Genomic DNA, 18,655 nt, shown 5'->3' with positions numbered 1-18,655 from the left:
CCTTTGTATTCACAACTTCATCATCCTCGCATTCTGTCCAGGTGTCAGTCCTTCCAACAAGAAAAAATGGGCTGGTTCTGGGCCGACGCACCCAAAGTCAGCGCACTTCCTACAGCGCAACCATCCGCCGCCGCTCCTCCGGTATGCTACGCATCTTGGTATAGATACGATGGTTGAACGACTAACTCTCCAAAGCCAGGATGTCCGATGCATAAGGCAGACAACGGAAACCCTACACCCTTTCCACCACAGCTCGATCCCTCAACGTCAACACCTTCATCATGCCCAGTCAAGTCTCCGAACCACCCGCTGCGACATCAACCGGCAGAATCACCGAGTCAGACTCGATCGCCTGAGCAAAGACCTCCGCCATCGACCTCTTCAACACTATCCAAGCTCAATCCCTTGAATTACATGCCCTCTCTGTCTAATAGTCGCCCGGAAGACTCCCCTCAATCAATACATTTGCCTCTTGACCGGGAACTGTCCTCGATTCCGCGCAGTGATTCGCAGTCGAACTGGGAGTATCCCTCCCCACAGCAGATGTACAACGCAATGCTGCGCAAAGGCTACACCGACACCCCCGCAGAACACGTCGAAGCAATGGTCGCCGTGCACAATTTCTTAAACGAGGGAGCGTGGGCAGAGATCGAGGAGTGGGAGCGGATCTTCGGCAGAGGCTTATGGAAGGGGTGGGAGACATGTTTGCGGGGCGAACAGGCCATTACTCTCGATCGGGCGAGGCAGGAATACGCCGCTCAACGACGATTAGCCCTTGGGTTAAATCCGGACTCTCTGGAGGACGAGTCGAAACCAACACTTATCCGCTTCCAAGGCCGTCCCAAAGAACCTTCGCCCAAGGCTCGAATCCTACAGATGCTTGGCAAAGTCTTCCCGGACCATTTCTCCCAGGAACCTCCCTTTGACCGACATGACTGGTACATCTCGCGGAAGCTCCCCAACGGGTCGACGAAAGAGGTGCGCTATGTTATAGACTATTACGGAGGGGGTGTCGAACAGGAAACAGGCCAACCCGTCTTCTACTTGGATATTCGACCCGCGTTGGATACACCGACGGCGGCTGTGGAGAGGGCGATGAGATGGGGAGGGGACGTGTGGCATCGAGCATCAGGGGGAGCGGCAAGGGAGGCCACAGCACGAACAAAGGAGAATTGATCATGATTGACGCGCCCCGAGCGGACTGCCATGACTGACACGACGAGAACCGGGGGCAGATGTGATAATCTAGCCCAGTTTGGCTTCTTCTGGCTTCGTCTCTTGTTACCTGATCCGGGGTTGCAATTCCGAGGCAAGAAAGCGATCTCTAATGGGACACAGTTCAGTGGGGCGCCTTTTGAGCCTTTATTAACGTCTGGCTTTGTACAGCCCTTTGGTATCTTGCAGCTTCCAGGTCTCATGTGTCGGGTCCCATCTTCCAGTAGGGCCTGGAACCCTCTCCTCTTCTATAACATAGCGATGTAATAATGTCCTGTAGAATAGCTTGTACACGAATCATGGCCAGTTTCCACGTCTGTCTGTACCTTCCCTGTAAAGATAACTCGGTCTGTTTCCGATCGCTGGCTTTCTACTCTTGCGGGGGGTATAATGAATTGAAATGGTGAGGTGAGGTGAGATATCGGTTATTATATGGCCTGTGGCGCACCGCTTGTAATATTGAACCGCGCAATGGGGGTGGCATGGATCCATTAGGGGAATCGGGGGCGCGACATGGCGGTTGACTGGCCCGTCAGTCTTTGTCGTTTTCGCTAGACCGAACATGGCTTGATGGTGATGTGGCTCTGTGCGCACATCCAGACTGGACCAGTGTTATTGAATCCCGTGTTGATGTAGACGAGTCGAGTCGTTGACCCTACAAGCATCCGCCCAGATGCCTTGCCAGATCGAAGACTGCAGCCACGGCATGTACAGCAGTCCGAACATGACCTGCTCGACCTCCTCCCAGGTCGAGAGTCCCAGCTCCTGGGCGACCTGCGCCAACGAGTCTGTGAAGAACATCTGTTCCGGCTGCTTCAGGGCGTTTTGGACAAAGACGAAGAGAGCCCAACAGATGACTATCGCCTCGTCCGCGTCCTCAGACCGTTTTTCGCGCATCCATTTTTCAAACACCTTTTTCTGATGGTGAGTCAGAGCCCTCCCGATCCCGCTGGCCGCGAGGATTGTGTGAGGAGCAACGGACAGCATTCCCAGGCCTGCGAGGCGGACGACACCTTCTAACGCTGGTATGTCTGGCTCGTTGTCGCTGTTGCGGGAGAAAATCTCTGTTTCATAGGGATATGCCAGCAGATCATATTCTACCTCAGTCGCTTTCCGCCGCAAGCTCAGGGTTTCTGCAGGTGACGGACGTCCACGAGGTGTGGTCTGCATTTCGCAAAGACGGCATATGTCACTGGAGACAATGAAGAGTAGTTTCAAGGGCCGGCTAATATTTTGCAGCTCCCTGAAGTTCTGTCCCATGCGAGTCATCTCAGCGGGAAGATGCTGATCAGCACGGGATAGAATCTCTTCAGGTAAAGGTTCGCGCGTGATCAGTAGCGGAAGGACAGGGCGCACAAGTAGTCCAACCGAGACTTTGACATTGGACAGTGGTAACCACATCATCGTCTCCTCAGGCAAGTTCATCCGTGAAGTTAAACGCTCGAGAATGTTTAGATGTATTCGAGCCTCTGCAAAATTGCCCACGACTGTAGCGGCCGATATCAGCCCAAAGCAGGCCTCGACCATCTGGTAATCTACATCCGCACGCTGTTCGAACGTCCGACGAACGGCCACCATTGCTTCATTTTTCACTCTGATGTAGTCTGGGTCGAGGATGCGGTCATCGTGGTTCGCATTGGCATTGGCATTGGCAGGTGCAAGGTCTTCATGTCTGCCATAGAAGACAGCCCGGTGAGCTGCAGTCGTGGCCATGAAGCCAAGGAATGTGGCAGGGTTCGACATCTTGCTATGCATAACCATTTGTTGCCGGGCAAGTCTAGCATGAGCTTGCCTCGTCTCAACACAGAACGACAGGGGGAGCATCACATCAAAGCCTGGACTAACTGTCAGGGTCTTGCAATCGATACGACTGACACGATAAACTTACAATACTGTAGTAAACTTTCTGAAGTCTGGCGAGGCAAACTGTTTGTCGGTAAGGTATCAAATGGATCAAAGGATTGCGCAGCTGGGGTAATATTGAGGCGTGGGGACGGAAGGGGAGACTGCGTATGCCGAATTATATCAGTCCCAGGACCGATCATTGGACTACTGGCGCTGCGGTCGATTGATTCGTTGCTCAAGGATGGTTCAGAGTGAGTAGATTCGCTTCGGGCGTTGGACTTGCTGCTGTCATTGGGACGGTGGCGCCCAATTGACCTCTTTTTCCCTTGAGCCAACTCCACCTGGCGAACGCGTTGCATGACATGGGAGCGGATAGCATGCCGTTGCTCTCTGTTGCTGATCCTTCTGTGAGACACCGAAACCAAGTCCTCAGCCTGATGCACAAAGGTGAAATTGGTAGGAGAACCGGCTTGAGGGTCTGGTGGGCGAGACCCATCAGCCGAGTCTAGGGAGTGGTTAGTTGTGTTGTCGACGATTGCACCCGGTTGCGGATATATCCATACCTGTACCATGCGAGCCACGGCGCATCTTCTTAGGTCCATCAGCTCAGGGGGAGGGCTGACCCAACAAACTGCCTCTCGGTTTTGTGGGAGGCGACAACGTAACCACAGAATGTCATATCAGTTTAATAGCTGAGTCCACCAAGAAGCTATTGCATGCTGACGCGGAAATGTAGGGTTCCAGAAGTGGGAGACCACCGTCAAGGTGTCCCCAACAGGATCGCTTGTCAAGTTATAGATGCAGACGTAGCGTGTGGCTGCCATTCCGCAGCCACGTGCAATTCAACCCAAGATCCACGATCCGGCCCCCCTCTTGGACGGAATAGACCTCGGAACTTGCTTAAAGTCAAATAGGAGCATGAGGCTAATCGACGAACGAATTGCTGGGAACGGCCCGATAGGAGGTGGTGGAGCTCGCTCGAACTCAAGACCTAGCAGGATCAACATCGCCTTTGTCAGACCCTTTGCAGACCGCTGTTACGTGCTCTTCAGGATTCGGACTCAATGACCTGAGCAGACCTCCTTGACACCTCGCTTCTTCTGACGAGGAAGGTAAGAGCTTCTTCAGGCTAGTTGGCGACAGGGGGTTTTATCAAGGAATATCGAGTGGTAAGGTAGCTGTTGTAGTTGAATAGTATTGTGATCAGGCTGGCGGACTAAACGTTCAACCAATGCTTGCGCGGACACCTGCTTACAAAGACAGACACCGACCTTGGGATCCATCGCTGCGACCTTGCAACGAGTGGACTGCGTTTGGCAAAGCATGGGTAGGCGCGGTTAAAACACCTGGCACGACAAAGGCCGGTGGCATCAGCAAAGTGGTCGGGAGAGCCCCGGGAGGCGTACGGCATCCCTTGGCTGCGTTGCAGGTTTCAATAGTGTTCTAGAAAATGGTAAGTAGGACTTCTCTGTATCCAGCTCGGTCAGGGATCGGGTTGACTCCGTTCCTTTGCCTCCGTCGTTCGTATTCGCAGCATGCCCGGCGGACTCCGGCAATCTAATTGGGGGTTCTAGGCTTGTGTAACAGTGGCTGGGTACCCTATCCGATTCTCAGGTAAGCGGTCATGTTGATATGAATGAATAACCGGCAGTTGGCATGAGTGCTGCTCTGGCTACCCAGTGTATCAAATGCAGAGATAGACGCCTCACACGCCCGGGAGGTGAAGTGTCCTAGCTCCCTTTCCGGTCAGACTATGCCATCTCTTGTCATCTCTGGGGATTGCCCTAACGATGCTAGAGGTTGCGTGACATTGGATCGTTTCCGAACAGGCATGTGTGTGAGTTGAGTTGAGTTGAGTTGCGGGTGGGAACTTCACCGACGGGATCCATAGTTGCGCGCAGTTCGCCAAAGCAGCTGAATTGTTCGATTGGGTTTCAGCTTTTATTAGCCGAAGTATTGCCGAAGAGCTTAGTACGCCTGTCGCGGACTCGAAGTGACCTGACTCGAGAAAAACTTAAGTAATCGCTCGTGTCTGTTTGGACATATCTTTTGCCACTCTCCAGTGCCCAGAACAAATCCCTGCGTTGGATATCAAATAACAGGTGTGGTCTACGCCCAAGTGCTCCATCTGTTGCATCACAGAACACCTTCCTCTTCACCGAAAATCCTTGCTAGCATGAAATATACGACAATGCCGCCCGCTATAATCCACATCTTGTTTCTCCAGACCCAACTTTGACCCGCATCCCTCGCAGCCTGGCCACCTTGGACCACGACTCCGACACCGGTGCTCCCTCCCAGGATCCGTCGCAAGGCTCTCGTCTCCGGCGAGCAATTGATCTCTTCGCCCTCTTCGTCGGGAAGCATCCGACCAGTGGCTGGATCAATGCGATGCTCTTTTATCCAAACCCAATTTTCCTTGTCCTCGTCAGGGAATTCTAACCGGAATTTGATACCGCCGTCCCCTGCTTTAATGTTGTTGATCCCCCTTGTAGTCGGCTGGACACCGGGAACGGGTTTGGAGGCTGAGCCGCCCCCAGTAGAGTTCCACCATCTTGACCTCGCTGCATGCCATTTTCTTTCGGCAGGTGACCCGCTAATGCTCCCTGCTGTCATCTCCTCGCTGTTCATAAATGACATAAGCCCTATCAGTATGGTCGACACTGACCACGCAGGGTTAAATAGTTGAGGATGATAGTCGGAAATACTCAAACAGAGCCTCGTAGAAGGTTGAAACCGGCCTGAGGGAGTATGCATTCGACTAATGTACGTTAGTCGACCAGAAAGTTCTGTCAGAGATAGAAATGCCGCAGCACCGGGATAAAGATCCGTCGCATGACTTTGGGAGGACTTACATCGCAGGCGGAGCGAAAGGATAGTCAGGCGGGAAAATTAAAGTACCCTGGCTTGCCATTAATATCCACCCTGATTGTACACAGCGGAGTCGCCAGCCTGGCACCGGTCTGTAGGCCCGGGATTGCTTACATGGTATTGTCCTCCTTCTGTTGTTGGCAAAGAGAGCGTAAGTGACTCTATTCGGTTCAATTCTGAGAACTTTAGAACCTACCATATGGTGTATTTGGGGCCCCAGTCAGAATATAATGCCATTCTAGTATGTTATTTTCACTTGGGTGTGCTTGTATGTATGGTGGTGGAGAACGCTGAATTGCCTCATACTCCCGGATCAGTCGTTTATGGGCGGCTTTGGTGGCCATGTTCGTGAAAGAGTGGTCGTCGACCGGGTGGATCCTGATGATAAAGGGTCGGTAAAAGACTGAATATCAGTATGATAACATGCCACAGCGCAGGACAAAAGGAGAATCAACTGTTTTGTGTGATAAAGCTGCGAGATTAAGAGAATGAGAGTGAACGACAAAGACACGCGAGCATTGCGCAGTCAGATGGCGGTTAGCTACCTCATACTTGTAGAGGGCCGAATTAGGGCAAGTCTGCCGAGAATCGATCCCCATCCGCAGCATGTGGGTCAACAAAGGTACCTGTGCATTTTCGCAGCACAGCTCCCGCATTAATAGTGCAGTTCTCCCCAGAGATCTTCATCACCAGTCGCAAGTGAAGCCTGCCCGCTGACCGGGCTCAATGGCAAACCCAGCTTCAAATGGGTCGGAGGAAAGCATCTTCCAGCTGTTGAAACAAGCCGACACAAAAGAGCTGGAAACCCGAGAAAAGGCTATCAACGAGCGGTTACATCGCACATTTCAGCTCGGCCAACAGCGTCTTGCAGACCTTATCGACCAGAATTCGACTCTGCCCACGACCGTGTCGTCAGTGACTGTCCTCGGAACTCAGAATACGAGACATGGCTTCCTCGGAGCAGTGGTAAACCCTCTATTGAGCGCCAACCGCGACCGACCGTATACTCAATCTGAGCTCATACATGAAGTCGCAAGAACGGCTGAGAAGCTGAGGAAATTTGGTATGGTAACACCCTGGCTCTTGTCGCAGCTTTGTCTTACTGTAATTTAGGCATCTATCACGACCCAATTTCAGTCTACCTCGACAAACCCTCCAAGACTGACCCGACAACTACACCAACCGATGTTGCCATATACTACTCAGTGAAGGAGAAAAGCCGGATATTTGCAAAGACTGGAACAGATCTTGGTAACGCAGAAGGGTCAGCTTATGCAAATGTGCAATGGAGGAATCTCTTGGGCGGTGCAGAAACCCTTGACGTAAATGCGTCCATCGGCACGCGCACACGCTCCTCCTACCAAGCTACTTTCGACACCCCTGTGCTGAGCAACCCTGATCTGCGATTTCAGGTTGGTGGATTGCAGAGCGCGACACAGAAAATCTTTGCCAGCCACGAAGAAGTGCTGAAGGGAGGCTGGACCAAGTTGCGATGGCAAAGTTCGGCCGCGTCGTTTCATGAAATAGGGTACAACGGTTTCTGGCGACAGGTGACCGGGCTCGCACCCAATGCTTCACAGACTGTCAGATCCGAAGCAGGGGACTCTTTCAAGAGTAGCATTTCTCACATGTGGATGGCGGACCGAAGAGACAACGCTTTACTACCAACCAGAGGCTACTATGCCAAAACGTCCGCAGAACTGGCAGGATGGGGCCCCTTGCAAGGTGATGCAGCGTTTTTAAAAAGTGAAGTTGAGACTCAGTCGGCACTGTCGATACCAGTTCCGGGCATCAAGGGCGACAGCGGTGTCAGCTTCACGACCGGGTTCCGTGCCGGCCTGCTCTACCCTTTGACTCTAGGATCGAAGCAGAATCCAGAAATGTCACGGATAAACGACCGATTTCAGCTGGGTGGTCCCACGGATGTTCGAGGCTTCAGACTATCGGGCTTAGGGCCTCACGATGGTCCGGATGCAGTAGGGGGCGACATTTATGCAGCTGGGAGCGCCAATCTTCTTTTTCCTCTCCCTAAAGTTGGAAAGGATAAGCCTCTACGGTTTCAGGCCTTCATCAACGGTGGGAGGTTACTGGCGATAAGGAATGCAGAAAAGGAGGGTGCAATGACGAGCCAGGAAGTTCGGCAAAGCGTTACAGACGCTTTTTCGGAGCTGGGGAATGGACTTCCAACAATGTCAGCTGGAATAGGGCTGGTCTATGCGCATCCGGTGGCGCGGTTTGAACTCAACTTCTCATTGCCGTTGGTCTTTCGAAGACAGGAAGAGGCCAGAAAGGGTGTGTCTTTCGGTATCGGCATAAACTTCCTGTAGTGTTGTAACAGCATTAGACAAAATTGTACATATGAGCAGCATGGCCAGTAATGACCCGTGGGGAAATGAAATCCTCCACAGACGGAACGAGGCTGAGGAAAGGCCAACTGGCCCAAAAGGCGCCGGGTTGGGCACCAGCCAGTCAGAATGCCTCCACAGCGGAGTTTGGTTCTCGAGGCACTCCGAACACATTTGCAAACGTGTACCTAAATAATTAATCTTATCCCCTCCAGCACTCTACAGACCATACATCTCGCCTCGCAAGACATTGACGAGTCGTCTGCCAGTTGCAGCCCTCTCTTCAAGCTGTTCCTCTTCCGGGCTCTAAGAGCAAAGACCCCTAAACATCTCACGGGGACCTGCACCACAACATACTCGACGGCCTGCGTGGCCCAAGTCAAGCATGTCATACTTCAACCAACCCTATGGCGCTGGTGCAGGCGCAGGTGGCGCTGCTTCGAACCTTCAGTTCTATCCCTCCTCCTACTCAAACGTTTCCGGCCACACCACGCCATCGCAGGCCTCTTACGGTGGATATGGTGGTACAAGTAACACCGCAAGCGCATATCCGGGATATGGTGCAGGCTCCTCAGGAGGCTTTGGAGGTGGAACCGGGATGCAGGGTGTTAGTGGTCGCATGGGGGATTCTGGCGGATTAAGAACAGGCTGGCTCGCCGCGTTTGGAACCGAGGGGTATGAAGGAGAGCCCGGGTTGATGGAGGAGCTGGGAGTCAATTTCGGACATATCAAAACGAAGGTAACTCGCTGCGAATACAAGATCTCGGGGTAAAAGAAGATTGAACTGATTATGGCATGAACAGACCCTCACAGTCCTGAATCCGTGGACGCGTCCTTCACCCCACATTATGGACGACAGTGATCTCTACGGGGGTCTTCTGTTCCTGATCCTTTACGGAACCTTTCTCGCTCTCTCGGGAAAATTCTTCTACGGCTACATCTATGGCATTGCGCTCTTTGGATCTATAGCTCTGCACTGGATGTTCGCGCTCATGACACCGCCCATCGATCCCAATGATTCAGATCAAATGGCGCAAGCCCAGCGAGATCATGGGCAAGGGCCCGGCGGCCGTGGTCACGGAGGCCACTTCTCTAGCACACTCACATACTCGCGAAGTGCAAGTGTTTTGGGGTACTGTTTTCTGCCTCTTGTCTTCACCTCCTTGTTTGGGGTGCTGCTGCCTATGGACACGGCCATGGGATACATCATGACGGCGATGGCGGTGGGATGGTCCACGTTCAGCAGTTCTGGGATGTTTGTCAGTGTGGGAAGAATGAAAGGCATGAGGGGCTTGGTGGCATATCCTCTGGCACTGTTTTACTCGGGGTTTGGCATCATGGGAATCTTTTCGAGCCGGGGAAGTGGCATGCTGGAAGGAAAAGTGCTTTGACGACATTTGGATTGATTTTGTGGTGAAATGAACTTATGTCTGGATCCAAAGGGCCGGACTACCTCATGAGGGCTGGGCCTTGGTCATCAGAGCACCTCGTCGGTTCATCACTATTCTGGGTGCGGACAGTGAGGCGAGGCAGGATGGAGGAAGGTGTATGCCCCGATGTCCAACTAGGCTTCAGATCGGTGTGACGATACACTTTGACCTGACCAACCCTTCAGCGCTGTACGGTCCACACGCTACACGTCACATCATAAGGTGGTTAGCGCGGTGGGCAGCTTGCCTGAGCCAACGAACTGCCCGCCAATCAGTAGAGGATGAGATCCAGAGCCTCATACGATGGTGTTTATAGATTCGGCGCACTCTTGGGGTCGACGCCTGGGCCAGAAGAAAGGAGACTCATATAAGACTCTAGCCGGATAGTGACACGAATATTATGTAACGGACATCACCGCGACCATGAATATTTTGATTCTTTTCAATACTTTTTCTTGCCCGCGACTGAAGAGGGAAAATCGACGGAACGCATCGACACTTTGCTGTCCCTCCCTCCCACGCTGGGCTGGATGTGTGTAGACCTTGGGCGACCATGGAGATCTTCGGTATGCTAGGTGAGAGGCTGGGGACGATTGGCAAGGTCGAGAAGAAGGTGGAAGAGGCGGTGCTTCCTCGATGGAAGAAGGATTTCTTGCAGAAACCTTCCGTCTCGGTGCGGAAAGGGATTGCGTGGGTAAGTCTTGATTGAGGCCGCGATGGTAGACGGTGAGCGCGAGTTTCCTGGCTTGTGGCTATCAACAAGGCAATTTGGTGTGTTCAAGGCATTCAGTCCAACTCGAGATTTGTGTGATGTTACGACCCAAATTGGCCATATTTCTAACTTCATGGCGGCTACGGACAGGGCTACACTCCCCCCTACGAAGACACCGACACGCTCGTCCTGACATCGACCCAATCGTCCTTCATCGACATCAGATTCCCTGTCAAGCGACAGTTGTCCAAGCCAATAACGTCGGACCCATCCTTCTGGGCCTTCTCCGGAACGTCCCACACGACATTTTCTCCGTTCGAGGGCGAAACTGTCTCAATGCCATACTCGGCGCACAATGTGTGGAAGCATGACATCGACTCAAAGGGGCCGGGTATCGTCGATGAGGGGGATTTATTTCTCCTCCCCAACGGCGACTGTATGGAAGTGGGGATGATGCAGAACCCTCGCACGGGCAACGACGAGATGTACAAGGAATACTGGACGGGGCCGCCCACGGGTGTGAGTTCAGCAGGGGCTGGGCCTGAAAGCTGCGTTGTTGCGAAGACGCACGTCTCATCCGATGGTCGAAAGGGTCAAGACGCGGCCGGGATCATCATTAGGGTAGGCAATTACTGTCAAAGCATCATGCGCCAGGGCACAGGTGAGCAAGGTCAGTCTGAAGAAGGAAATACCGTTCTGGTGGAGAGATGGACGCGAAGTGGCGCTGAGACCGCGTCAAGCTGGGTCCAGGACTGGCGCAGCAACACGCCCTGCGACAGTGGAATCTTCATGCCATGCATGTGGGTGTGCGACGGGAGCAGGAAACTCGGAGATGAGATTGTCGTCAAGGGTATCGCCTGGAGAATTGTGGAGTTGGATACGACGGGAACCTAACTCAAGGACCAGCCTGGAGAAAGACACGAGAGACTCATGATAATGAATGTAAATGCCGAGAAATGTTGCTTCGCTGTGCGGGAGGGAGGTTTATTGTCTGTGGCAATATGTACTAAATTCGGAGTGGATTGACGATCGGTAATGGACGTCTACTACGAGAAACATACTTCCGCGAGGAAAAGTCGGAAACAAAGCCAGGCGTACATCTGTGGACGCGGGTACATGCTCACCATCACAATCGATATACATGTACTCGTACTTGTCGACTCATCCGATGCCACAGGTGGCTGTGTCATCCAAGTGGTTTGTTCCCCATCCGTGGATTTCTACACTAGGCTGGAGGCAATCCTCTCCATTTGATGATTCGTGGAAGATTTGCGATCCGAGCGAGCAACTGAAGCCAAGCCTTGAGCCGACTGTTACTAGCGTACCGAAGATGAGCCGAAACCCAATCATAGCAACGGTGATGATTCTGCGCAATCTCGTCCCTCCAATACCGAAAGAACTTTTCCATGTCTTCACCTTCTTCCCTCTCCCGTGTATGTGTCTTGTAACTAAATTCTGCCTCGGTCAGGCCGAAACTCCGCGACTCTACCTGGGGCGTGTCTCCCCGAGGATCCTAGAGACCCTTTTATGGAGTTGGTGGGCCTCATCCCGGGACCCAGACTTCACGATTCAGCTCTCCCAAGGTTGTGGACACCACATATCTTGTTTGGGGGATACGGCAGCTACGGGTCTATGATGGTGCCGATCAACGCTCGGGATTCCACCGATGTGTCTGCCTGGTGTAGCGGCCAGGAAGGTATGGCCCATATGGAGCCGCGGGGACTCACTTCTAACTAGACATACAAACATGGCCCTTTCCGTCTGCTATCGACGAATCTCACGTCCGTGAAGTTTCCTTCCCTGACGAGCCGAAGTTCTGCCATTGGTGTCTCCGTTGACTATTTGTCGAATCATCACTGGGCATTGTCACCATTGGCAATCCAAAGTTCCATATAATACGTTCCCCCCCCGGGGGATCTATACAGGTCTATGAATCTTGATTAGTTACCCATCTATTAATTGTCATTTTCCGTCTTTTGTGTTCTTCCATCATTTCCTAGGACACCATCAAAATGGGGTCCTTACCTGTCCAGACTAGTTTCGATGTCGAAGACGTGCTCTCGCAACTGAACACGCCAGAGAAAGTCGCCTTGTTGTCTGGCATTGACTTCTGGCACACCGCTCCCGTACACCGTCTGGGAGTTCCATCGATACGAGTATCCGACGGTCCCAATGGTGTTCGTGGCACTCGGTTCTTTAATGGGGTTCCTGCTGCCTGTCTTCCTTGTGGTCAGCTACGCTTCATCACCGAGCGCCTTCGTGATGCTGATACCTTACAGGCACTGGACTCGCAGCAACATGGGACACCAAGCTCGTCGGAAAGGGTGGAGCATTACAGGGTGCTGAGGCCATCGCCAAGGGAGCATCCGTCATTCTCGGCCCGACGACAAACATGCAAAGATCACCGTTGGGCGGTCGTGGGTTCGAGAGCTTCAGTGAAGACCCATATCTAGCTGGCGCCATGAGTTCTGCAACTATAAACGGCATCCAATCGACCGGCGTTGCTGCTACGATCAAGCACTATGTCTGCAATGACCAAGAGGACCAGAGACAAGCCATCGACAGCATCCTGACAGAACGAGCCCTACGAGAGATCTACCTGATGCCTTTCATGCTTGCGCAGAAAGACTCCAAGCCAGATTGCTACATGACTGCCTACAACAGGGTCAATGGTACGCATGCGAGTGAGAACCCACGATTGATCAAGGATGTTCTTCGTAGCGAATGGGGCTTTGACGGGCTCGTGATGAGCGACTGGTAAGTCCCAGCTTTGTAATACTCGAGCCACAAATTTCTGACTGAGGCAGGTTCGGAACTTACTCAACCACCGAGGCGATCAAAGCAGGCCTCGACCTTGAGATGCCCGGTCCTACCTATATTCGTGGACACTTAGTCAACCAAGCTCTGGGCTGTGGCAAGCTGACGCTGCCTGATATCGATGACAGAGTTCGCGAGGTCTTGAAGCTGGTCAAGAAAGTCCAGTCTCTTGGTATCCCAGAAAACGCGCCCGAAACCACGGTCGACACCCCCGAAACGGCCGCTCTTCTTCGTGCGCTGTCATCTGATGGAATCGTCCTAATGAAGAATGACAACAACATTCTGCCTTTCAAGAAGGACAAAACCACTGCCATCATTGGCCCCAATGCGGCTTATGCAGCCTATTGTGGTGGCGGGTCAGCTTCACTGTTGCCATACTATGCTATCAGCCCCCTCGATGGAATTCGAAAACAAGTGCCAGACGCGAAGTATGCTCTCGGTGCCCCGGGCTGGAAAGCGTTACCGCTCATGACCCGCTTGACCAAGACCAAGAAGAGTGAAAATGGCTTGACGATGAGGGTCTTCCTGGAACCCGCATCCGTGACGAATCGCAAGGCAATTGATGAGGTGCTTGTGAACAAGTCAGACATCCTTCTGGTCGATTACAAACACCCTCTTATCAAGTCATCCCTCTATTGGCTCGAATTAGATGGCACTTTTACCCCTGAAGAGACGACCGACTACGACTTCAGTCTGTGCTGCGCCGGCACGGGAAAAGTCTTTGTGAACGGAAAATGTGTTGTCGATAACGAGACCCATCAACGGCCGGGTAACTCGTTCTTCGGCGCCGGTACCGCAGAGGAGATTGGAAGAATAGCGTTAGAAAAGGGACAGACATACGACGTCAAAGTGACCTTCGGCACACTTCCAACCATGACCTTCAGTAGCCCCGGTACGACTGGCTTTGGCGCTGGCGGGCTGAGGGTGGGACTCGAGCGCAAAGCTGAAGTTAAGACAGAAGTTGGAAAAGCCGTTGAGCTTGCCAAAGAGGTCGACCAAGTGATCCTGTGTGTTGGTCTGAATGGTGAATGGGAGTCCGAAGGCTACGACCGGACAGATATGGACCTGCCACCTGGCAGTGACGAGCTCGTCAAGGCAGTTCTCGCCGTCAATCCCAACACGGCTATTGTCATCCAATCTGGAACACCTGTCACAATGCCCTGGCTGAAGGATGCTCCTGCTGTTCTCCAAGCTTGGTACGGTGGCAACGAGACAGGCAATGCTATTGCAGATGTTGTCTTTGGCAACACTAATCCCAGCGGCAAATTGCCCCTAAGCTTCCCAATCAAGAACGAAGACAACCCGGCTTTCCTCAACTACAAATCCGAACGCAATCGAGCCATCTATGGGGAAGATGTTTATGTCGGATACCGGTTCTATGAAAAGACCAAGAAGGAAGTCGCCTTTCCTTTCGGCCACGGTCTCAGTTACACCACCTTTAAGATCAAAGATGTATCTGTCAGTGACGACGATGTTGAGCTCGTGGTGTCTGCTACGGTTTCAAACACTGGCGAGTTGGACGGTGCGCAAGTAGTCCAAGTTTACGTTGCTCAGCAAAACCCGAGCATCAATAGACCTCCCAAGGAATTGAAGGGCTTCACCAAGGTCTTTGTGAAGGCTGGCGAGAGCGAGAAGATTAAGATTGTGATTTCCAAGAAGTACGCCACCAGCTTCTGGGATGAGGCGAGGGATGCGTGGGTGATGGAGAAAGATGCTTTTGATGTGCTGGTGGGTGATTCCAGTGCCAATACACCGCTGAAGGCTCAGATTCGCGTCAAGCGGACAGCTTGGTGGAGAGGTTTGTAGACGGTCGTCCGTCTTTGATGGCCTTTACGTTTCCGTCCAGAGTTGGTGATACCCTCTCCTTGGGTGGCTGGTATTGACGAGGTGTCTGGGTGGCGGATACGGCGCCTCCATGTGTTACAACATATTTATGACTCATGAGTACCTACCTCCATAGACAATGAACACATGAACTGTATCAACGGCTTGTATACGCGTACGAGGTAAATGGTGTTGAATTCGAGGTATTACAGCATATCTAAGTACTGGTACACACACACACACACACACACACACACACACACACGCGCGCGCGCGCGCGCGCCAAGAGCCGTGCCATCATCGTCCTCGTCACCTCGAGACCCGAATTCCACTCAACTGTTGCCTCCATCTAAACATCGAGAAAGGCACCTCTCGTCCCAAAACCTTGGAAAAATGTTTCAACCTGAACCTCAACCTCAGTCTCCAAGACTTGACCTCGATTACAACCTGATTATGCTTGCGATTATGATCTGATTCTGAATCCACGCGTGAACAATCCCCATACATCCCCAAGGGAGAAGGGAACCAGGGGCGTCCGCTTCCTCATCGCTTCTGGGCACAAGATTTTCTTTTCTTCCTACAGAGGCGATGGCGAAAGCGAAGATGCCAGTCATGTACGCGTTCGGTTCCAACGGCTCTGGACAGCTCGGGGTCGGACATACTAGAGACGTCGTGCGGCCGGAGCGGTGTCTCTTTTCCTTCAAGCAGCGGCAGCGGCAGAGTCGAAGGCGCGATGGGACTGAGGTATCACATCCGGATTCGCATTCAGATGCAGATGGGATCGGACATGGATATGGGAGTTCGAACTCTGAGGCGCTGCCGGTGACAGCTCAGGCACCGAGTGTGAAAAAGATTGTCGCGGGCGGAAACCACAGTCTCGTCCTCACGACGGATGGACGGTTGTTTGTGGCCGGGAAATCAGGGTTGACTTCCGACGACCCGGGCGCCGAACGCGAGTCTACATCCAATGCAGATTTTGAAGAGGTCACCAGGCATATCCTCTCCTCTTCAGCGTCATCGTCAGACACCGGTAGACGATGTAATGGGGTCATCACTGATGTTGCTGCCACCTGGGACGCTTCCTTCGCGGTCCTGGGTTCCAAGATCATCGTGGGTTGGGGGACCGGGACAAAAGGCGAGCTCGGGTTAGGTCCCAAGATGACTTCTACGGGTGGTCAGGTCAGGGAGATCTTCGACGCTGGCTCAGTTACCGGTCGTGGCGAAGCTGTCGACATCATTGACATTGTGGGCTCTCTAGCGCACGTCGTTGTTTTCCTTGCAAGCGGGCAGGTCTACGGATGGGGAAGTTGTCGAAAAGGCCAGCTCGGAGAACAGTTCAAGACGGAGAGGATTCTCTGGTCTCCCCGAAACATTGGTTTAGGGATCCACGGAGAGGATCTCCTGCCTTGGGTTCCGGAGAAAGTGGTCCTCGGTAGGGAGTACACAGTCTTCATCAAGGCAGGCGAGGAGCCGGCGACCTGGGGAGATACCAGGGTTTTCGACGACAGGGGTCTCGGCCTGATTTCTCAAGCAGATGATGTGGTCACTTCCGGTTGGAGTTCGATTCACATCCTCTCGCGAGCACGGCCTCACCAGCTGCAAAGTGCAGGCAGAAATAACCACGGTCAACTTCCTCCCTCTACGCTTCCGGCTGTCAAAAACGTGGCAGCGGGAAGTGAGCACTGCGTCGCCCTCACCATGGACAACCAAGTCATCGCCTGGGGATGGGGTGAGCATGGCAATTGTGGCGAGACGCTGGATGTCAGAGGAAATGTGATTGACCGGTACAATCTGATTCCGCTGCCGACGCCTGACGAGGACATCGTCGCGAAGACTGTGGCTGCAGGCTGTGCCACGAGTTTCGTGGTTTGCGGGATGAAAGACGGGTGAGTCTTAACAGTCGCTTCGGTCAGTCAAAAATCCCCTTTACTTGCGAAAGTCGCTGAGTCGGAGCAATCTCTGCTGGGAACCGTGACCTCGTCAGAGTCGTCCGCTCTTGCTGCTCTTGCTCTCTTGTCGAGATAAAAGAATGGAATTCGGAATCGCGAATGCGCCGCGACGAGTTTGATGCCGATGCAGCGTTGTCGGCGTTTTCGTCCCACGTCACAATGTCCGGCTCCTCTTCAAAGTTAGGTTCGTCCCATTGGTGGTCGTCGTCATCCGCCGGGATGAAGAGACTGTGTGGGTCGATGCTCATGGAAGGCGCGGGTGCTGCAGCAAGCCCAGGAGCAGAGTCTCCTAAATCAGCCTTTTCAGATGTTGACTGTGTAGGCTGATCTCGATTGTGCAAAGAGCTGCGTGCTGGAGGCGGCATACTGGTATCTGCACTTCTTGGAGCGCGAGAATTGAACGACGAGGTTTGTGAGGCGAGAGTTGGTGCTTCAGGAGGTCGAGACGAAGGACGCATGGATAGATCGCGAGCTGGTGTTGTCGCAACGGATGTGCTACCTGGGACATTTGCCGAGCGTCTTGTCATGATTGTGAATTCTGCTTGCAGGCCATTTTCGCCGTAACTGATCTGCAGAGGTCGGTTGCTTCGCGAATACCTTGCGGTCACTTGTGAATGCATCGTCTCGGCGTGTGTTACGATGGCGCGGAAGTCTCTGACCATAGTACCAATGTGTAACCCTTCTTGAACGTTGAAGTCGCTGAAATCTTTGCGCTCCAGTGCCACAGAGGTATGCATGGGCTGCTTGAGGATTTCTGTACAACAATTAATAAGATGCGACGGCAGTGGATTAGGGTCAATACCTCTTCCAGCTTGAATCTTCTCCGTATAACTCGTAAACGTGACTTTGCCGTTCTGAAAATACCAATCGAGCTGATCGGTTTTGGGGCCAAAGTATTCCACTATGTCCCGCAGTGTCCGTGACGATATCGACCAGTAGTTGGTCGACCCGACCTTATCAAAGGCCGCCTGGAGAATTTCCCCGGGCTCGTAGAGCAGGCGATATGTCTTGACCACACCCTGCCGGCAATTCAAACGAAACACCAGTCGACATTCTGCCTGGTCTGGGTTGGCCTGGAGCTCGCAGTCGCAAGTCTCCAGAGCGGTGTCCTTGTCTCGTTGGTCGCCCAGGCGACGCTTGAAGATGGACAGCAGCGCCTGACTTGTTTCAGAGGTGTCTATCCAAGAGATTAAGGTACGAGACTTACCCGTATTTGAAGCTTGCAGGACCATTTCTTTGGCAATGCAGACCCTGTGGGGGTCCGCGGGCCTGGAGAAAAGTGGTATTTAGCGAAGAAGGACGAACTGAGGGTGAACGCCGCATGAGCAGTGTTGGAAACATTCAGACTCGCAAGTCGAAACTTCACCCCAAGCACATTAGTCGACTGCCATGATTTTGTTTGCAGCCAAGGCGGGACTCACAAACTGAGGTGTCGCCTCGATGGAAACATCCTCGTCAAATTTTGCCAGGCAGGTGAGCAGATCATGGAAATATGTCGCCCCAGAAGGAGCCACAGTGAACACCAGAGTTGGCATGAGTGTGTAGACGCAGTTTCGGCTGGTGGATGAGGGACGAGGGTGAGGGGAGGGACAGAGAGACGAAGACGCAGGTAGACGCGGGTCGACGCGTAAAAGAGACACAGAGGGT

At 52.9% G+C, this 18,655-nt stretch overlaps 9 protein-coding genes across 9 annotated transcripts; 6 read left to right on the top strand and 3 right to left on the bottom strand.

Annotated features, from left to right (window-relative positions):
• Nucleotides 1–66: 66 nt before the first annotated feature.
• Z517_04065 (uncharacterized protein) lies at nt 67–1,176 on the top strand (the record flags this gene model as incomplete). The annotated part of the gene is made up of 2 exons (XM_013429396.1): nt 67–141; nt 196–1,176. The coding sequence occupies 2 exons, from the start codon at nt 67–69 to the stop codon at nt 1,174–1,176; spliced, it is 1,056 nt and encodes a 351-aa protein (XP_013284850.1).
• A 651-nt stretch (nt 1,177–1,827) lies between these two features.
• Nucleotides 1,828–3,632, bottom strand: Z517_04064 (uncharacterized protein; the record flags this gene model as incomplete). The annotated part of the gene is made up of 2 exons (XM_013429395.1): nt 1,828–3,050; nt 3,104–3,632. The coding sequence occupies 2 exons, from the start codon at nt 3,630–3,632 to the stop codon at nt 1,828–1,830; spliced, it is 1,752 nt and encodes a 583-aa protein (XP_013284849.1).
• Nucleotides 3,633–5,196: 1,564 nt separating this feature from the next.
• On the bottom strand, nt 5,197–6,275 carry Z517_04063 (uncharacterized protein; the record flags this gene model as incomplete). Its single annotated transcript, XM_013429394.1, has 2 exons — nt 5,197–5,705; nt 6,128–6,275. The coding sequence occupies 2 exons, from the start codon at nt 6,273–6,275 to the stop codon at nt 5,197–5,199; spliced, it is 657 nt and encodes a 218-aa protein (XP_013284848.1).
• Nucleotides 6,276–6,657: 382 nt separating this feature from the next.
• Nucleotides 6,658–8,258, top strand: Z517_04062 (uncharacterized protein; the record flags this gene model as incomplete). Its single annotated transcript, XM_013429393.1, has 2 exons — nt 6,658–6,994; nt 7,045–8,258. The coding sequence occupies 2 exons, from the start codon at nt 6,658–6,660 to the stop codon at nt 8,256–8,258; spliced, it is 1,551 nt and encodes a 516-aa protein (XP_013284847.1).
• A 403-nt stretch (nt 8,259–8,661) lies between these two features.
• Z517_04061 (uncharacterized protein) lies at nt 8,662–9,667 on the top strand (the record flags this gene model as incomplete). The annotated part of the gene is made up of 2 exons (XM_013429392.1): nt 8,662–9,015; nt 9,080–9,667. The coding sequence occupies 2 exons, from the start codon at nt 8,662–8,664 to the stop codon at nt 9,665–9,667; spliced, it is 942 nt and encodes a 313-aa protein (XP_013284846.1).
• Nucleotides 9,668–10,259: 592 nt separating this feature from the next.
• Z517_04060 (uncharacterized protein) lies at nt 10,260–11,312 on the top strand (the record flags this gene model as incomplete). The annotated part of the gene is made up of 2 exons (XM_013429391.1): nt 10,260–10,400; nt 10,569–11,312. 2 exons carry the CDS (start codon nt 10,260–10,262, stop codon nt 11,310–11,312), a joined length of 885 nt encoding a protein of 294 aa, XP_013284845.1.
• A 1,118-nt stretch (nt 11,313–12,430) lies between these two features.
• Z517_04059 (uncharacterized protein) lies at nt 12,431–15,041 on the top strand (the record flags this gene model as incomplete). Its single annotated transcript, XM_013429390.1, has 3 exons — nt 12,431–12,647; nt 12,698–13,175; nt 13,226–15,041. 3 exons carry the CDS (start codon nt 12,431–12,433, stop codon nt 15,039–15,041), a joined length of 2,511 nt encoding a protein of 836 aa, XP_013284844.1.
• Nucleotides 15,042–15,662: 621 nt separating this feature from the next.
• Nucleotides 15,663–16,949, top strand: Z517_04058 (uncharacterized protein; the record flags this gene model as incomplete). Its single annotated transcript, XM_013429389.1, has 1 exon — nt 15,663–16,949. One exon carries the CDS (start codon nt 15,663–15,665, stop codon nt 16,947–16,949), a length of 1,287 nt encoding a protein of 428 aa, XP_013284843.1.
• Nucleotides 16,950–16,968: 19 nt separating this feature from the next.
• Nucleotides 16,969–18,543, bottom strand: Z517_04057 (uncharacterized protein; the record flags this gene model as incomplete). The annotated part of the gene is made up of 3 exons (XM_013429388.1): nt 16,969–18,165; nt 18,216–18,368; nt 18,430–18,543. 3 exons carry the CDS (start codon nt 18,541–18,543, stop codon nt 16,969–16,971), a joined length of 1,464 nt encoding a protein of 487 aa, XP_013284842.1.
• Between the last annotated feature and the right edge of the window lie 112 nt (nt 18,544–18,655).

Source organism: Fonsecaea pedrosoi (genome assembly GCF_000835455.1).
Source record: "Fonsecaea pedrosoi CBS 271.37 unplaced genomic scaffold supercont1.3, whole genome shotgun sequence".
NCBI lineage: Eukaryota > Fungi > Ascomycota > Eurotiomycetes > Chaetothyriales > Herpotrichiellaceae > Fonsecaea > Fonsecaea pedrosoi.
The sequence above is the reverse complement of the archived record's forward strand: the minus strand, read 5'-3'. Positions and strand labels throughout refer to the sequence as shown.